This window comes from Artibeus jamaicensis, unplaced genomic scaffold (genome assembly GCF_021234435.1).
Source record: "Artibeus jamaicensis isolate MK-2021 breed Jamaican fruit bat unplaced genomic scaffold, CSHL_Jam_final contig_685, whole genome shotgun sequence".
NCBI lineage: Eukaryota > Metazoa > Chordata > Mammalia > Chiroptera > Phyllostomidae > Artibeus > Artibeus jamaicensis.
Genome location: NW_026521924.1, coordinates 24,721,269 through 24,738,533, shown reverse-complemented (window position 1 = coordinate 24,738,533; position 17,265 = coordinate 24,721,269). Strand labels below are relative to the sequence as shown.

Below are 17,265 nucleotides of genomic sequence, written 5' to 3'. Positions count from 1 at the left end.
TTGACTTTGAATCCTTTTACCTTGCTAAATTAATTTCTTAGTTCTAGTGGGATTATTAATTTTTTTTAGAGAGAGAGGGAGGAAGGAAGGGAGAAAACCAAGAGGAGAAACATCAGTGCAAGAGAGAAACATTGATAGGTTGAGTCTCATAAGCACCCTGACTAGGGACCGAACCTGCAACCCAGGCACCTGTCCTGACTGGGAATCAAACTGACGACCTTTTGCTTTGCAGGATGATGCCCAACCAACTGAGCCACACCACCCAGGGCTTTTTTTTTGTTTTTGATTTTCCAATTTAAGAAAAACACCTTTTAATTGAAAATTTCTTGATTGCTGTTAAAAACCAAGTGTAACAGTCCTAAGAGAGTCTGAAGGTGGCACTTAAACACTCAGGGCTTAGAGCAGCCAGATCTGGGTTCAAATCCTAGCAGTGCCACTTCTCAATTCTACAAACATGGGGACATCACGTATCCTTTCTGAGCTTCTATTTCTTCTTTCCCATTAAGGATGTAAACATCTCCCTTAAACTATGATTGAAACAATTAAATGAGATAATATGTAGTATAATGCCTATTATGTAGGAATGCTGAAATATATATGATTATTTCTGTATTTCTGTGTACAATGTAAAGGGAGAACTAATTCAGGATGGCCCGCACCTCAGCTGTCTCTGTTTTGGGAAGAGAATATTTCAGCACAAAAACTAGCTTTTGACTCTGGTGCAGTTAATAAGCTAAGACTTTGATTCATTTAGTTCTGTCTTGAGTGCTGCCAGTGTGAATGAAATCCATGCCAGGCACGATTCCATTTCGAATGTAGAATCAGCATAATATAACCTCATCTTGAAAATCTCATGCCCCGGTTCACAGCCAGGGGTCAGCGTGACAGCTGGCTGAGTTGCTGTCACGCCACGTCCTTGGCATTATCTGGGACCCCAGGGGTCCCAGCAAGACAGGGAAGTGGACATAATTACTCTTTCCTCTCTGTGACCTTGTTTTCTGTGATGCATGTGTCTAACTGACCAAGTCCCTCCGATGTGCCCCTGTCCAAGGCTGGTCCCCTGGGATTCAGCGAGTTTCCAGGGCCTGCAAAATTCCGTGTCCCCAGCAGCTGTTCCCCAGACCAGCCCTTGCTGAAATGCCCTTGCAAGGGATGTCAAGTCATTTTCTCAGGCCCTGCTTGAGGGTGGGGTGCAGGGTGTGGGGCCTGCTTCCTGCCGTTGGCCAGAGTGTCATTCTGTTGTCTCCCACCCTCCCAAAGCCAGAGCTGCAGAGCAGGTGAGCGGTTTGGCCTGTTCCTCAGTGAAGCACCCAGGGCCCCTACTCACTCCTGTGTAACTAAGAGCTGATGGGTCCAGACCTGTCTGACAAAATCCAGAGTGGTCCAGGGACAGTGGGACAACAGAACCCCCTCCTCCTGCCATGCAGGTAGTGAGCCCCTTGTGGCTGGAAATATTTAAGCACATGCTTGAATGGCCTAGAGTGGGGGCCGCACACTGATGCTTGCCGGAAATGCTGTTTGGCATGTACGACAGTTTTTATTCCTTTTATTTTTAATTACTTTGGAATCCTTTACAGATACCATCTTCACAAAGTGATCCACTTTCACAGCACCGGTGACAAGACAGCCTGACACTATGGGCCCTTGATGAAATGTACAATATAAGGAACGATGTGACAACACCTGTCACATTCCTGCCAGGAAGGGTGGAGGGGGGCCACTTCATGCAGGGACCTGTTGGCCACTGTAAGGATTTGGCTCCTACCCTGAGAAACGTGGGGACTCTAAAAGTGACGTGATCTGACTGTTGAAAGGGATGCCTTTGGCTATGGTGTTGAGAGAACCGTTTGGGGAGAGGAGGTGATGCAGAAAGGGGAGGGGCGGGGAGACCAATTAGTGAGTTTGGGCAACACAGGTGAGAAGCAACAGTGGCGTGGACCCCGTCCTGTCACGGCAGAGGTGGGAGATGCGGGTGAGCTCTGGATCCAGTGTGGCGGTAGAGCCGTAGGTTTTGCTGATTGGCCGGGGGAGCGAGAAGAAGAGGAGTCAGGGGTGGTTCCCTGGCTTTGGACTGAGTCACAGCAGGATGGCACTGTCCCGAACTGAGATGGGACAGGGGTTTGGAAAGGTCAGGAGCTCAGTGTTGGACACCGTGGGTGACAGATGCTTGCCATGGGGACATGCCATGGGGATATGAGGGCTGTGGGGAGGCTGGCACAGGGGGGACTGAATGACCACTGGGGGTCCTCCTTCTAAACCCAGACACTCTCCCCTGGGTCCCTTTGGGTCCCTACTCCACACACCCAATTGTTTCTAGTTTCCAAGACCCTTGGGGTTGCTGAGCTCTCCTGGTGCCTGGCAAAGGGGCCCCACCCAGGCCACAGGCCACAGGCCCTGGGCTGTCAGCGCCCAGGTGATGTCGCCTAGTTAATCCCCTGCTTCTTGTGTAAGCCGTGGGGCGTCATCCCGGACAGCAGCCCCTGGATGTGGGGTGGCAGAGCCCTGCAGGCTACAGGGACTCGTCGTGCACCCCCGCAACCTGACCCTGCTCCTGGGAGCTGGTGACATTTGTCATCAGCTCCTCCACTTTGGGTCTTAGAGTGGTGATCCTGGGAAACTGGAGACAGAGGAGCTTTGATGGGCGGCAGCATTTGGGAGCCACGGGAAGGGAACTTGGTGCCAGCTTGCAAGCCAACCAGAGAGCTAGGCTTTGGGATTGTTATGGGGAAAACAGAGCTTAGTTTAAATGCTCACCCAAAGGGATCATTCGGCTCACTCAAAGCCATGCCATGAAGTACAAATCCACTAAGAGACCCACCTGCACTCGTACAGAAGGGAACCTAAGACATTTAAAGTGAACAAGAGCCATTTGACAGGGTTTACTGAGTGCTTAATATGTGCTAGGTAGTGTTCTCAGTGGTGAGGATAGTGGTACAGTGGGGGACAGCCGACCTTTGAGTCTGTTTGTATTTGTATAGGCTTGTAAATTATTATAAAAAAGCCCAGAAGGATCTAAATTCACAACAGCGATTACCCCTGGGGAGGTGGTACACTTAAAAAATATTCTTTTATTGTTAGAATTTTATGCAAAAGAATATGTGTGTGTATGTATACACACATACATACATATATACACACATGTAACTTGTAATTTTAAAAAGTGCTCTCCCCCTCAACACATAAATGACATCATATATAGACCTGCGGGTACAAAAAGTCTCTGGGGGCTCTAAGCAGAATTCTCTAGAATCTAGGCTCAGAGCCCAAAAGATTGCTCTTGTTCCTCCCCATATTGGAGTGTTCAGCTCTTCAAGGCAAGAAAGGACTAGAAGAGCAAGCAAGGCAGGAGATCTGTTCTTTAGCTCCAGTTGAGCTTGGCTGTGCAGCCTTGGGCAGGTCCCTCTGCCTCTCTGTGCCCCAGCTTCATCCTCTGTGTAATGAGGGGCTGAACTGCACATGCTCTGAAGGGTAAGTCAGTTTCCTTCCTCTGCACCCTGGCTAACTGACTGTGTCTGCCTGGAGGCACAGGGAGTGGAGACAGCACGGCCATGTTAGGAGGATCCAGACTTGTGATCCAGTCGCAAAAGTCTGTTGTGGACACATCATGGGGGAGAGGTAGCCCGTGTGACAGACTACTTGTCACCTTGTACCACACGGTCTCCAGGGTCCACTCCAGCACGTTGCCTGTTGGCAGATGCCAAGGACGTGGCTGCGTGCAACATGGGTGCGGGCCCAGCTCCTACCAGCTCATGGGAGCCCACTGTTACATTTTCAAGAATCGTGCAACTTGGCTGTTTGGCCACAATGGGGACAGTTCTACAATGGAAATTGGGTAATGCTACAAATCAGGGCTGTGTGTTTATTTTCCCAAAGAGCTGTTTTACCAGTGTACCCCTGAACACTGTGCTATCATGAAATCCCCTTTTTTGCTCCTCACACAGATTTAGGGTGTCCAGCCATCCTGCTTTGCCTGGAAATCATCTTGCTTTTAGTGCCAAAAGCCCTTCGTTGTGGGGAAAACCCTCCATCTCAGACAAACCGGGATGACAGGTCACCCTTCAGTGCTTCCCAGGGTGTGAGGGGAGCTGCCCTGCAGAGAGTCTGAGCTCTCTGCTGGATGACCTATGTACTACTCACCGCAGCCCCACAGAGTAAACTTGCCATGCTTACTTAGCTGAGCAAACACAGGAATAGGGGTTAACTGGGTACCAGGAGAGCCACGCTGTGCCAGGAGAAAGGAATAGCCAAGCCTTGGAGGTGGGGATGGGGTCTGCTGTGTTTAAGAAAAGGCTGGAGCACAGAGACTGAGGGAGAAAGTGGGGCAGGTGAGGCTGGAGGGTGGCAGGGCCCAGGGCACGTAGGTTTCATGGGTCAGTGAGGAGTTTGGACTTCATCCTTATGCTAGATGCTGCAGGACACCCTTAGACTCTCTCAGGACCAGGGTCCGCATCCCCTCAGCTGCCAGAATGTTACCTGCTGATGGCTCATAGCTGACCATTGCTCCCTGTCAAAGGGAGGTGCCTCCCTTGGGGGCAACCCACAGCTAATGCCTGGTTCATGCTGGAGTACAAAGACCCAGCCTCCTTGCTTTAATCTTGGACAGCTCTGAAGGGCCAGCTCCAGAGATCCCCATGGAATTAGCTGAGACGTTGGTTGTAATTGCTCACCTTCTTCCGCCATTGAATCCTGCTTCTATTCCTTACAGGTGTTTGATCTGAGAGCACTAAGCACAAAACCAATACCATTTGATCTTAGTCTCTGAATGTGTTTCCTAGGACCCAAGACAATCTTCCCTCAATGCTCTGGGAAAACATTGTAATTGGTGGTAACCAGATCAGACCTGCATCTTATAAAGGAGGTGAGGCTGGTGGAAGTGAAGGGTGGATTGAATTGGGCATCAAGAGAGGCAGGAGACCAGGTTGCTGCTGTACTCAGCCAGGGAGGGCAGGTGAGGCCTAGAGGACATGGATGGGTGGAGACAAAGAGAAGTGGGGGAATTAAAGGGATATCCAGAATCAGGTCTATCTGTTTTCAAAGCCCAGGCATTTTCCATTCTCTGCTGCTCCAAAGAAGTCTCAGGCTTGACTTGCTTTCTCTGGGATGCTGGGTCCATGGTCTTTATCAAGATGGGTTAGAGCCAAGCTGGGATGGGACCCCGCACTCAGGAGGATCTGTATGGGTGTCTGTGGCACAGACAGGTATGTTCATTCCTGTTCACAATGTGCATTCCTGGTGTGCGATTTTGGTGTGCCTAGAAAGGAGCCCCTGATCCCTGGACTCTCTGGTGCTCACTCCTCTCTGGGCCGTGCTGCACCTTAAACCCCATCTGAAAGCTGTTGATGCTCCATGGTCCTGCCCAATGGTCTTGTGTACACATCTGAGACTATGTGCGAGGACATGGAGAAGGACCAGGGATGGCTGTTAGTCAAAACAGGCAAGATATAGACAAGATAGCTACCAGAGGAGGTAAGTGATGAATGTCTGCAGCAATGAGACTTCAGAGGAAGAAGGTGGCCTGGGAGGTATCCTAAAGAAAGCAGCTTTGAAACTGGGCTTTGGCAGGTTTGGGAAGACAAAGCTGAGAAGGTAGATTGGGTCAAGGTCAGGAAGATACTGGACTGTTAGGGAAGGACTTCCACAGGCAGTGGGAAGCCCTAAAGAGGAGCTAGTCCTGATTCCTTTCTCTCTGTCTCTGTTCAGTCCCCCAGGGGTGCTGACATTTGGACCTCAAAGAGTTTTCTAGAAATAGGCAGGGGTCACTGGCCAGAGAGGGTGGTGTTCTCAGTATCCATTCTGTAAATGGAGACAGAGTCCCTGGTCTGGCCCATAGATTTCTCGGTCTCAAAGTGAACTCTGGACTTCCTAGACTTCCTTTGGGCTTCTGAAGTGGTCATGCTTTCTTCAGGGCTGAGGTTTGGGTGAGGACTTCCGAAACTTTAATTGGCAGGGATGCTCTCAGACTTAGAGTGGTGCAGCAGAGAAAGCAATGGTCAACACACGTCGCTGACCGCCACCAGCCGCCACACATATTACGGGGTCACGGTTTTCCTAGCTCTAAAATCAGAATGACAACGCTGTGTCTGTTAGGATATATAGGGGTGGCAAAAGCAAGTGGACAGTGATGAGTGTGCAAAACACAGTTTATTTTTGTATTATTAATTACTGTATTATTTTCTGTCCTTTTAATTTTTTTATTTCTTTTTTCCGTACAAACAACTGTAACCCTACTTTTGCCCACCCTCATATACACACGTGTGTCTGTATATATATATATATATATGTGTGTGTGTGTGTGTGTGTGTGTATACTTTTTTTGCCTGAAGGTAACAGAACACTCTAACTTGAAATGACTTAACCCAGTACTTCCCATAGAAATATAATGTGGGCTACATATGTAAATTATTTTTTCTAGCAGCCATATTAAAAAGGTAAAATTAATTTTAACAATATATCTTATTGAATGCCTTATCCAAAATATTATCATTTCTACATGTATTCAATATGTAATTATTAGTGAGATAGTCTACATTTTTTGTACTAATTCTTTGAAAGTCAGTGCTCAGTAAACATGTGTCTAGTGGCTACCATACAATAAGGATATTTATGACCTCACATGAACAAGAACACACAGGTAGGGCAGGCTCAAGACTGGTTAATTCAGAAGCTCAACAACATTAACAAGGCCCCAGGTTCCTGCCACCTTCTTACTCTGCCATCCACAGAGCAGCAGCTTCATTCTCAGCTAGCTCCCCTCATGGTCCCAGAGTGGCTGCCATAGTTCCAGGGATCATCTTCACACACCACAACATCCAGCAGCAGAAGAGGAGGATATGTTTCTCTGCTTGCTTGTCTTTATGAGAACTAAGAAGTCTTTCCTGCCTCCCTCTCCCCATCCCAGTAGCCAGCTTCCCCTCAGGTCTCAATGCCAGGTTTCGGCACAGGCTCATGTCTGATCTGATCATTGGCAAGGTGGGTAGACTTGGATGTATGGTTTGGAGCAATCAGGATTTACCCATGGATTAGGGACCTTTATGTGAGTTCCATGGTGGAGGACTGGACTCTGGAGCAGAACTGAGGTTCTATCAGCTAAGAAGAGGAGGGCTGCAGTTGGGTGACCCACATTTACCTGCACAATACCTGCTCTCCTGATCCCACCAGGTGGAACTGATGGAGTTTCTCACTGTCTCCCTTGCATTCTTATGTCTTATATCTGCAACTTCCAGTTTCTGCTGGTTTCTTTAAAGTGGAATGAGAAATTAAAGGTACTTCCCAAATAATCTGAGTGTAGAAAATGTCTAGATTTTTATAATTTCATTCCCAATCTTTTATAACTATTCATAAGGTGGAGGGCAATTTTTAGGGATTCTCCTTCATGGAAACCCAGAAGAATTTGTTTTCAGAGAAACAACCCTCCCCTTTAAAAAAATTTAAAACACTCATAGCCCATTGGTTTAGATAATTGTTCAAAGTCACACCTTTTCCGTAATGAGCACAGCTGAGTAAACAGGTCTGGAAACTCCTACATAAACACACGACTCCGCGTGTGGGTACCGAAGTGTGTGGCCAGCTGGGCACATTCGGGGCTAAGGGCATCAGCAGGCCCCACAGACGGAACGGAGCATGTTGCTTGACTGGAGGTCGGTGGAGAGCTTTCTCAGCTCTGCTGCAGGCGGCCTATGAGAATCACCTGAGGTGCTTTTAAAACACTCCAGTACCCACATTAAGTCATAATCTCTGGCCTGGAGGGGGGTCTTGTAGAACAGATGGGGCTTCTGGAAACTACTCTGTCGTGCGGGTGTCTGTGGGGTGTGGAGGCAGGTCTCGCTGATGAACACACTCCCAAGTTTTCTTCCTCCCAAGGAGGAAGGCTCTGAGGCCTCCTGAGTCGGGTGTGCCCAAACCAGCGAATTCTGGGCCCTTCCAGTGCAAGGCTGCTTTCTGACAAACACGCAGACCGAGGCAGAAAACTGGAGCTGGTCCCATTCTCTCCCTCTCCCCACCCCAGTAGCCGGGTTCTCTCTGTCCTCCCTGGCTCCCTTTCATCTTTCCAGTTAATCCTTTCTGGACCAGCATTGCTGAGCTAAGGCTCTGACCTGTCCAAATGCTAGCCTTTATTGAGCACTTACTCCGTGCTAGCTGCCTCGCCTACCACTCAGTTAATCTTTGATGGGCTGACCCTCTGCACTTTACTACCACCCCAGACCCGGCCCATTCTCTCTCTGGACCGCTGCCGTGGCTGCCTAATGTTTCTTTTTGTGATGGTTGATTAAATCTAGTCTGTCCCTGGCACTAGACTCCACGCCTCTGAAGGCGGGGGCCATGTCTATTTATTCACCACTGAGTCCCCAGCATCAAGCATCAAGATCACACGATCTACAGCAAATAATTGTTCAATTCAAGGGAATGAACAGCATATGAAGTGGAGCTCATTACCTACAATGCAGAAGATCAAAATGAGGCTCGGTGGGGTTAAATAATTTGTCTTTTTAGAGCAATTCAGTGTCAGAGTGAAGGTTAAAACTCAGGTTATTCTACATTGAACCAGAAGGGCACCCTGCAGGTAGAAGGCAATACTCAGGTTTTACTAAATTCAGGAGCCTGGTCTGAGGAACTGGACTGTATTTACCATAGTTATGGTTCTCACTAGCCTTTTACAAGGACCCTGACAACTGCCAGAGTTTGAGCTGCTGAGTCCCAAGACCTGAACGTACTTGGAAGTCACTGCCAGTCAGTACATGGAGTGCTTACCATGTACTGAGTCATGTGAAAAGGAGCTGATGTGGTTCCTACCCCTGGGAGAACAACAGGAGAAGGTACAGAGTCATTAGGTGTTGACTGAAGGCTTTTTGGGGCCGGGGAATGGTGCTCGATGCTGGGATCACAGCAGGGATACCTAGACATGGCTCCCTCCCTCTTGGAAAACAAAGTCTGGTAGGAAAGGTTTAAGGTGAACAGACAATCATCCTAATTATCAAATTGCAATTGGGAAAAGTACCAAGAAGAAGTACGGAGTCACATGACACCATGTGGCAGTATTCAGGTAGTAGAGTTCAAACTCTCCTGGGTGAAGTCACATGTAAGCCAAGGCTTGCAGTATCAACAAAGTTGGCCCGCGGTGGGGGAAGGGGAAGAGTACACGAAGAAGAGGAAGGGAAGCAGGTGCAAAGGCCCTGAAGTGGGAAGGTGAGTGTGATGGGAGAGCTGTTGGGGATGCATCAGGAGAGATGGGCAGTGGCAGCCCGTGCCAGGCCTTGGAGGCTGCTGGGAATCTCGCTCCTTGCTCTGAAGGTGGAGGGAAGCCCTGTGATGTTTACAAGGCCAAATGAGGAGGCCAGCCCAACGGGGGTCAGGAGGCACTTCCTCCCACAGAGGGCCTCTGCCAGCCAGAAAACTGTGAGCAGGCCAGGCCCTCCTCCTCTCCCTCTTCAAATGAGTTCCTCCTGTCCCCAGGGATCACTGTCCTGTCTCAGAGAGAGTCCGGCTAAGGATGATCCCAGCACTTGGCTTTTCCCCTTTCCCAGAGCCCCATCACTCCCAGCCTCCCCTGGGTGTCTGTGCCTCTTGCCACTTGCTTATAAGTTTCCTAATATAGCCTGTTTCCTCCCCAGCTGGTGGCCCAGAGTGGCTGCTGTGGCAGTCTGTTTTTCCTAGGCTTAAAGGGACCACGTCAGTCCGTCTCACACCAAATCTAAGCTAAAGGTAGGTGGGCTGATTTCATGTCCAGCCCAGAGTTTAGATGTCTTCTCTTCCCCCGATTTACCATCTTTTCTGCTCTACTCTTGTTTCCCTTCCTTTTTTTCTTTCTGCTGAGACAAGTGGAAGGCACACAGTTGGACATGGATGGGAGTTTTAAGCCCTGATACTCTGGCTGCTCCTGGCTGCTGAATAGAGCACCAGGGACCCCTGACCCCCCTAATGAGTTAAAGCAGAATTTCTGGTGCTGTGGCCTAGGAAATCTGTATTTCACTTTCAGAGCTTCTAGAGTGGCAGTCAGGATCGAGCACCACAAGCTCAGAGCATGCACTCCAGGTGTCAGAAAGACTTGGGTATGAATCCCGCTTTCTTAGCTCTCAGACCACCGACCTCCTCTTCTATAAACAGACATCATCACGGGGCCCACCTCACAGGACCACTGAAAGGTTTTCGTGAGCCCTTGACACTGCACTTGGTCCTTGAGGGGGCTCTTCGTGGTGAAAGGCTGGGGCAAGGCAGGAGCGGGGGCCTGAGCTGGAACAGCCTGTGCTGGGAGGGACCAGGCAGTGTGGAGTCACGTGGACATGCTGTCCTTCCCCTCCAGAGTCACAGGGCCCCAATTTCTAGAAGCCCCACAGTCTCAAATCTCAGCGAGCTTCATGTCCAACATGTCATTGACTAGGTGGGCCGTGGAGGCCTGAAAAGGGGAAGAGAGTTGTGCAAGGTCAGACAATGACACGGGATTTCTGGTCTGGTTCAGCCAATCAGTCAGCAAATGTCTGTGGAGCACCTCTCCATGCCAGGCACAGCTCTAGGTGCTGGGGACACATCGGAGAGCAAAACAGGAGAGGTCCCTGCCTTCACAGAGCTGCCATTCCAGCAGGAAGAGAAAAGCAATAAATAGAGAAGGTGATCAATGCTATAGAAAACAAGTAAAAATAAACTGGGGGTGTCTGGGTGTTTGGGGGGTGCAGGCAGATTGCAGTTTTGAAGAGGGTGGTCAGGACAGGGCTCACCGAGCAAAGGCTTGATGGCTATGTGGAGGAAAAGGGATCAGACAGAGAGAACGGCCTGCGCAAAGGCCCCAGTGGGGGCATACCTGGCCGCTGACCTTACGATTCCCTTACCTGGCGGGCTGTTTCCGTTCCGTAGCCAGCCTGGGCAGAGGGATTCGTTGAGAAGAAGGCCATTTGGAAGTTTCTGGTTGACAAGCATGTGTTTAAAACAAAGACTCTGAATCCCCCCTCTCCACACTGAATTTAGGGAACATTGCCAGGTACCCTTCTATACACTGGAGGCCTGAAGATGAAGACAGAGACCTGGCTGTCAGTGGTGCTGTTGGGGGAACAACAACCGAGAAGGTGGAAGAGGTGTGTGGGGAGTGGGGTGAGGGGAGACGGTAAGTTGGCAGCGGCTGTGGAACATCTGGGGGGCATCCACCTCCCAGGTGCCACGTGCAGCTATTGGAGGGGAGGGGAAGAGCCTGAGGATATATATTTGTGTGCGTGTTGGGGGGAGTCAGCAGGACATAGATGACAGTTACCAAAACCAAATAATTCAGTCGCCCAGGGAGGATGGGGAGACGGTTGTGGACGGGGCCCTGGGGAGCACAGCACAAGAGGATGGGGGTGGAGCCTGAAGATACTTTGTCAGCTTTGTGTCGACTTGTCCCTGCAGCTCACGGGATCTCACCCACAAGCACAATTTTGTAGAATCGCATTATTACACAGATGTTTTCCTTCTGAGTTTTTCAGAGATCTTAGCTCATTTAAACCTCAAACAACCCTGAAGAGGTAATTACTGTCTGACAGATGAGGAAACTGAGGCACAGGGAGGTTGTCACTTGCCAGAGGTGACACCGCTAACAATGGCACAGGCAGGATTTGGACCCAGGGGTCTGGCTTCTGGTGTCTGTGCTCCTAACTGCTGCTCTGTGCTCCCTCTTGTTCCCAGGAGTTCATGAGCTCACTCACGGACACACAAGGTCTCCTTGTACATGCCACCATCCTGCTTGCACGGGCTCTTCTTACATGGTCTCAGTTTCACTAATGCCCACGGCCTCACACACTCACTTATCCCAGGGTGTCTCCCCATATTGTGCTTTGTACTCAGGTGGCTGGAACATTCAGAACCTCTTACACACCCATCGTGTCAGCCCTTTGGGGCCTTAGGTACTCACCCCACTGTAGACACACTGCACTGCACACTTATGATCTCATATAGTCAAAAGACACTGACATGTATGCCCATAAAAGTCTTCTAACCCTGGCTGGTGTTTATTGAGCTCCTGCCTACAAACTGAAAGGTCACTGGTTCGGTCCCCGGTCAGGGCACAGGCCTGGGTTGCAGGCCAGGTACCCCACTAGGGGCATGTGAGAAGCAACTGATCATGTATCTCTCGCACACTGATGTTACTGTCCTTCTCTCCCTCCCTTCTCCTTTCTCTAAATTAAATAAATAAAATCTTTAACAATAGAGTCTATACACATGGCCCTGCACACATATACACACACATGCTCTCCAACACAGATCCATACTTTCCAACATTCACACACGACTGTGCAAACTCACTGTCTTACTCATTCATGAGCTTGGACATGCATATCATCTGCATACCTGGACAATCACGCACACCTGTTTAACCCAACAAACTGACAGCCTTGCCTGCGACACAACTTTGCACTCTGACCCCTAACAGTCTTGCATCCTCACTCAACTTTGCCTGTCCTTGTACCCGCAAGACAAAAAAGGCTCATGAGCTGTGTTGCAGCTCATTGTGATGTGCACACATGCTCTCAGTGTCCTCTGTGCACACACTGCCTTGCACATCTAGGATTCTTCATGTTCCCGCCACCTAGCACTCCCCACAAATGCAAATATTCACACTACTGTCCACTTGGTATCCTGCTTCCTAGTCTTGCACCTTCATTCTCTTCTGTGTAATTTAAAATCTGCACACATTGAAATTCACACTCACAGAGCTCTTACCTATTCATACCACTTCACATTTAAAATTGTCTGACAACCTCAACCTTGCACTATTTTGCACACTAAAGACCTCATGTGTTCTCACCAACAGAAATACACCATCATGCAAACCCCTTCTGACTTGTCCATTAGTGTCCTTGCACATTTGTTTAACCTCACACACTCCCAGGGCCTCACCTGCATACACAACTCTACATATTGATGCTCTCACACAACCTGTCTTGCACACTTGTGACCTTGCCATGTTTGCACCAACAGAAACACACCACTGCACAAACTCCTTGTAGTCTGTCCACCCATGTTCTTGTACACTCACATAACCTCGCACCCTCAGAGCCTTGCCTGTTTTCATATCCTGAAACTCCTGGCCCCTCCGAGGGCCTTGCCCACTCCTGGCTCACCCGCGTGGCTATGCACATGCAGGAGCCCCATCGTGCTGCTCCACTGACATGCTCTCTCCTCGCCCGCAGGGACTTACCAAGGCCAGTTCACCAACGGCATGCGCCACGGCTACGGTGTTCGCCAGAGTGTGCCCTACGGGATGGCCGTGGTGGTGCGCTCGCCGCTACGCACATCGCTCTCGTCCCTGCGCAGCGAGCACAGCAATGGCACAATGGCCCCAGACTCGCCCACCTCGCCGATTTCAGATGGCCCGCCACTGCCCTCGCCTGCCATCCCACGCGGTGGCTTCGCACTCAGCCTGCTGGCCAACGCCGATGTGGCCGCGCGGGCGTCCAAGGGCAGCGGCCTGTTCCAGCGGGGCGCGCTGCTCGGCAAGCTGCGGCGGGCCGAGTCCCGCACGTCCCTGGGCAGCCAGCGTAGCCGTGTCAGCTTCCTCAAGAGCGACCTAAGCTCGGGTGCCAGCGACGCAGCTTCCACCACCAGCCTGGGCGAGGGCGCCGATGAGGCAGCGCCCTTCGAGGCTGACATCGATGCCACCACCACAGAGACCTACATGGGCGAGTGGAAGAACGACAAGCGCTCGGGCTTCGGCGTCAGTGAGCGCTCCAGTGGCCTCCGGTACGAGGGCGAGTGGCTGGACAACCTTCGCCACGGCTACGGCTGCACCACACTGCCAGATGGCCGCCGCGAGGAGGGCAAGTACCGCCACAATGTTCTGGTCAAAGGCACCAAGCGCCGCGTGCTGCCGCTCAAGAGCAACAAAGTCCGACAGAAGGTGGAGCACAGTATGGAGGGCGCCCAGCGTGCTGCCGCCATCGCGCGCCAGAAGGCAGAGATAGCTGCCTCCAGGTAGGACCCTGGGGTGGCACAGATGGGATAGGCCCCACTGAGGAGAGGGGTGCTGGGATCCGGCCACCTAGGAGGCCCTTTCTCGAAACCTGTTTCGGCTTCTTTTACCGCCAGGGCTTCAATTGGAGGCGCTTTGGGATCTGGTGTCACCTGCTCTCCACCCAATCATCCATCCGTCCACTCAGCTACTACTCCCATCCACTCACTTACCAATCCCTCCATGCGCTTTCTCCTTCCCTCCACTGAAACTATCTGATATCCACCAGAACAACCAACTCTTCACCAAAGGATTCACCCTACCCACTGACCCACTCCACTCTGTATCCACTGAACCATCCAGTCAGGTATCCATCCACCCAACCACCCACTGGATCACCCAGCTACCCATCCAACCAGCTGGCCATCCATCTGTTCATCCACCCCTCCATTCATCCATCGTCTCTACTACACACTCGAAAAACTCCTCCATTCCCTCAGCCCCTCTGTCCATCTGACTCAACCTAACGTGCATCTGACCAATGACCTGTCTGCTCAATTATTTCTTCTCCCACCCCTACCCAACTTTCCATCCCTTGACCTACCCAGCCGGCCAGTCACCCACACATCCAGCCACCCAACCCCCCAGACACCCATTCAAACGTCCAGAAACCCTTCAACCACCTATCCATCCTCTTATCCACTCACATTTATTCAACCGCTTCCCACCCATCCCAATATCCACCCATGTATTCAACTACTTCCACTCATCCATCCATCCATCCATCCATCCATCCAAGCACCTCCATCACCCAGACACTTCTGCCCAGCAATCCATCCACACTTCTGTTTACTCAGCCACTCCCACCTACCAGCCCTGCATTCATTCATCTGCCCTTCCATCCATCAGCACCCAGCCTTTCATCCGTATTCATACCCTTTTATGTCTTCTCATTGTACTTTAGAAATAAAGTTTTAATGTTGTCTTCAAACATCTGTAGCACCTACTGTGTACATGGCACTATTTTAAGTGGTTTACAAATGGATTCATTCAGTCTCCTCAAGCACTTTATAAGATCGATACTATTTCTATGTCCACTTTACAGATGAGCCACACAAGGCTCTGAGAGGTAGGGCGACTTGTCCCAGACCACCCAGGTAGTAAGTGGCCCTTCATAATTCAGTTCCTATGTTCCTACTCAGCCTCTTGTTCTACCGTCTTTGACCTGGACGTCTTCTCTGTGCTGGTCACGCTGGTTTTTTATCGGTCGCCTTCAGTTCTCCTGCCAGAGGGCTCCAGTCCCTGCTGGTCCATCTTCCTGGACTGCTGTTCCTTCCTCTTGCCCCTTTAATTCCTACTCCTCCTTCAGACCTCAGGCCAAGCCCGAGCCACCTAGAGAGTTGACAGGCCCAGCCCCTGGCACAGGCTGACGGTCGCTCAGCCACATGGACATCTTAGACTATCTCACAGCAACTTTATCCTGTGATGTGACTTTTTTTACTCTGCTCCTTATAGAGGGTCCCTATGTGCCAGTCATTGTTCTGATGCACAAAGAGTTATGCACATAAACTCTTTCTGTCTTTAGAAGATCCTGACGAGATAGGTACCATTATTATTTCCTTTTGGCCGACGTGGAATGAGCTGCAGGGACAGTAGTGGGTGTGGCAGGACAGTCACCCTATTATATGTAGCAGTCCTGCTGGTGGCTCTAAATGACCTGGGCTGGAGGCTGTGGCACTGTGGTTTTCAGCAGTAAGCACACCCAGGTTGTGATCTCGGCTCCACCATCTTTTGGCTCAGAGACCTGGCAGGTCAGTTGCCTGTCTGAGCTTCAGTTTCCCCTCCATGGCACCACCACTTCTTAGTCGTATGTTCTTGGCCAAATCAGTTTTCTTCTTCAACCGCAATTGTGTCACCTATGAAAATGGGCTGGTCTGAGGGTTGAGAAACCTGGACAGGCGCAGGTGCAGGGGTGGTTCACAGTCCTCCTGAGGGATGAGCTCCCTGGGAAGTGGACTGGGAGACGGAGTGTGTGGGGAATTCCTGGGCACGCTAAGGGTTAACACTTGTGGGGAAGGGAAGGAGGCGGGTTGGGCAGAGGAAGTTGGGGCAGTCTCCGCAAAGGTGTTTGCCCATCCACATAGGGGTGCTGCAGTGGAAATGACCTTCAGGGTTGTCCCAAGTTGAGGTGAAGGGAGCTGGATCTTCACCTCTTTTAGGCTGGTTGCAGGCTGCCCTCCGGAAAGGGGTGTGACCAGGGGCTGGATGGTTCTCTTCAGCCAGGGGCAATCCCTGGGCAGGACAGACAGCCGGCAGCACTCTGAGCAGCTGGGGCGGGTGGGAGGAGGGTATAGAAATAAGCCCTGAATGGGAAGCTGGGTGGCACATGGCAGGATCCACTACAGTGCTGGACACCCAGTATAGGCTCCATGAGCTTTATTTGTCATTGTTGCCATTCAATGAATTCATTTGACAGATGTGGAAATGGAGACACAGAGAAGGAATGTAATACACCCAGGACCACCCGGCAAGCAGGTGGGGTAACGAGGGCTTCAACCCCCAGCTTTCTCATTCTAAAGCTCTAGCCAGCACATCTTGGTACCTGTAAACTTTGTAAACTTTAGATTGCTGTGACCGTGGGAGCAGTTAGCCCAGCTAAGAAGGAAAGAAGGTGTGGGCAGTGTTCTTAGGACTTCTTGGTTGGGGGCAGGGCCAGCCTTATGACCAGGTGATCGTATCATTTGTTTTCCAAATCTGGACACTTTTCTGAGTTCAAGGGGGGCACTTTTAAAAAATAAAACTTACATGTTGGAATAATTTTAGATTCACACCAAGGTTGCAAAGATAATTCAGAAAGTTCCCACATACCTTCTGTCCATGTTCCCCTAATGTTAACTTCTTACATGTCCAAGATTCATTTGTCAAAGCCGACTTGTACGTTACCATTAACTAAACTTCAGACTGTTTGAATTTTTACTAGTCTTTCCACTACTGTCCTTGTTCTGTTCCAGGATCCCATATTGCATGGACCAGTGTCCTCTGGTCCACGACAGTTTTGCGGTCTCCTATTTTCTATGACCATGACAGTTTCGAGCAGTACTGCTTGAAGGTATTTTGAGACTGTCCCTCAATTTGGACTGTTCGATGTTTTCCTCATAACTAGACCGAGGTGACAGGTTTGGGGAAGAGCACAGAAGTGCCCTTCTTGTCACATCATATCAGGAGCACACGATCTCGACATGACTTAGCCCAGAAGATGTTAACCTCCATCACTTGGTTAAGGTGGCGTCTGCCAGGGTTCTGGGCTGCAGGCTACCATTTCCCCTTTTCCATACTCTGTTCTTTGGGATACATTA

At 50.4% G+C, this 17,265-nt stretch overlaps 1 protein-coding gene across 1 annotated transcript in view; it reads left to right on the top strand.

The window, feature by feature from the left end:
* JPH2 (junctophilin 2) overlaps nt 1-17,265 on the top strand; it is a 59,088-nt gene that overhangs the window by 7,484 nt on the left and 34,339 nt on the right. The window contains exon 2 of the mRNA XM_037164607.2: nt 13,152-13,932. Within this exon, the coding sequence (XP_037020502.2) occupies nt 13,152-13,932 (781 nt within the window). The remainder of the gene's footprint in view (nt 1-13,151; nt 13,933-17,265) is intronic.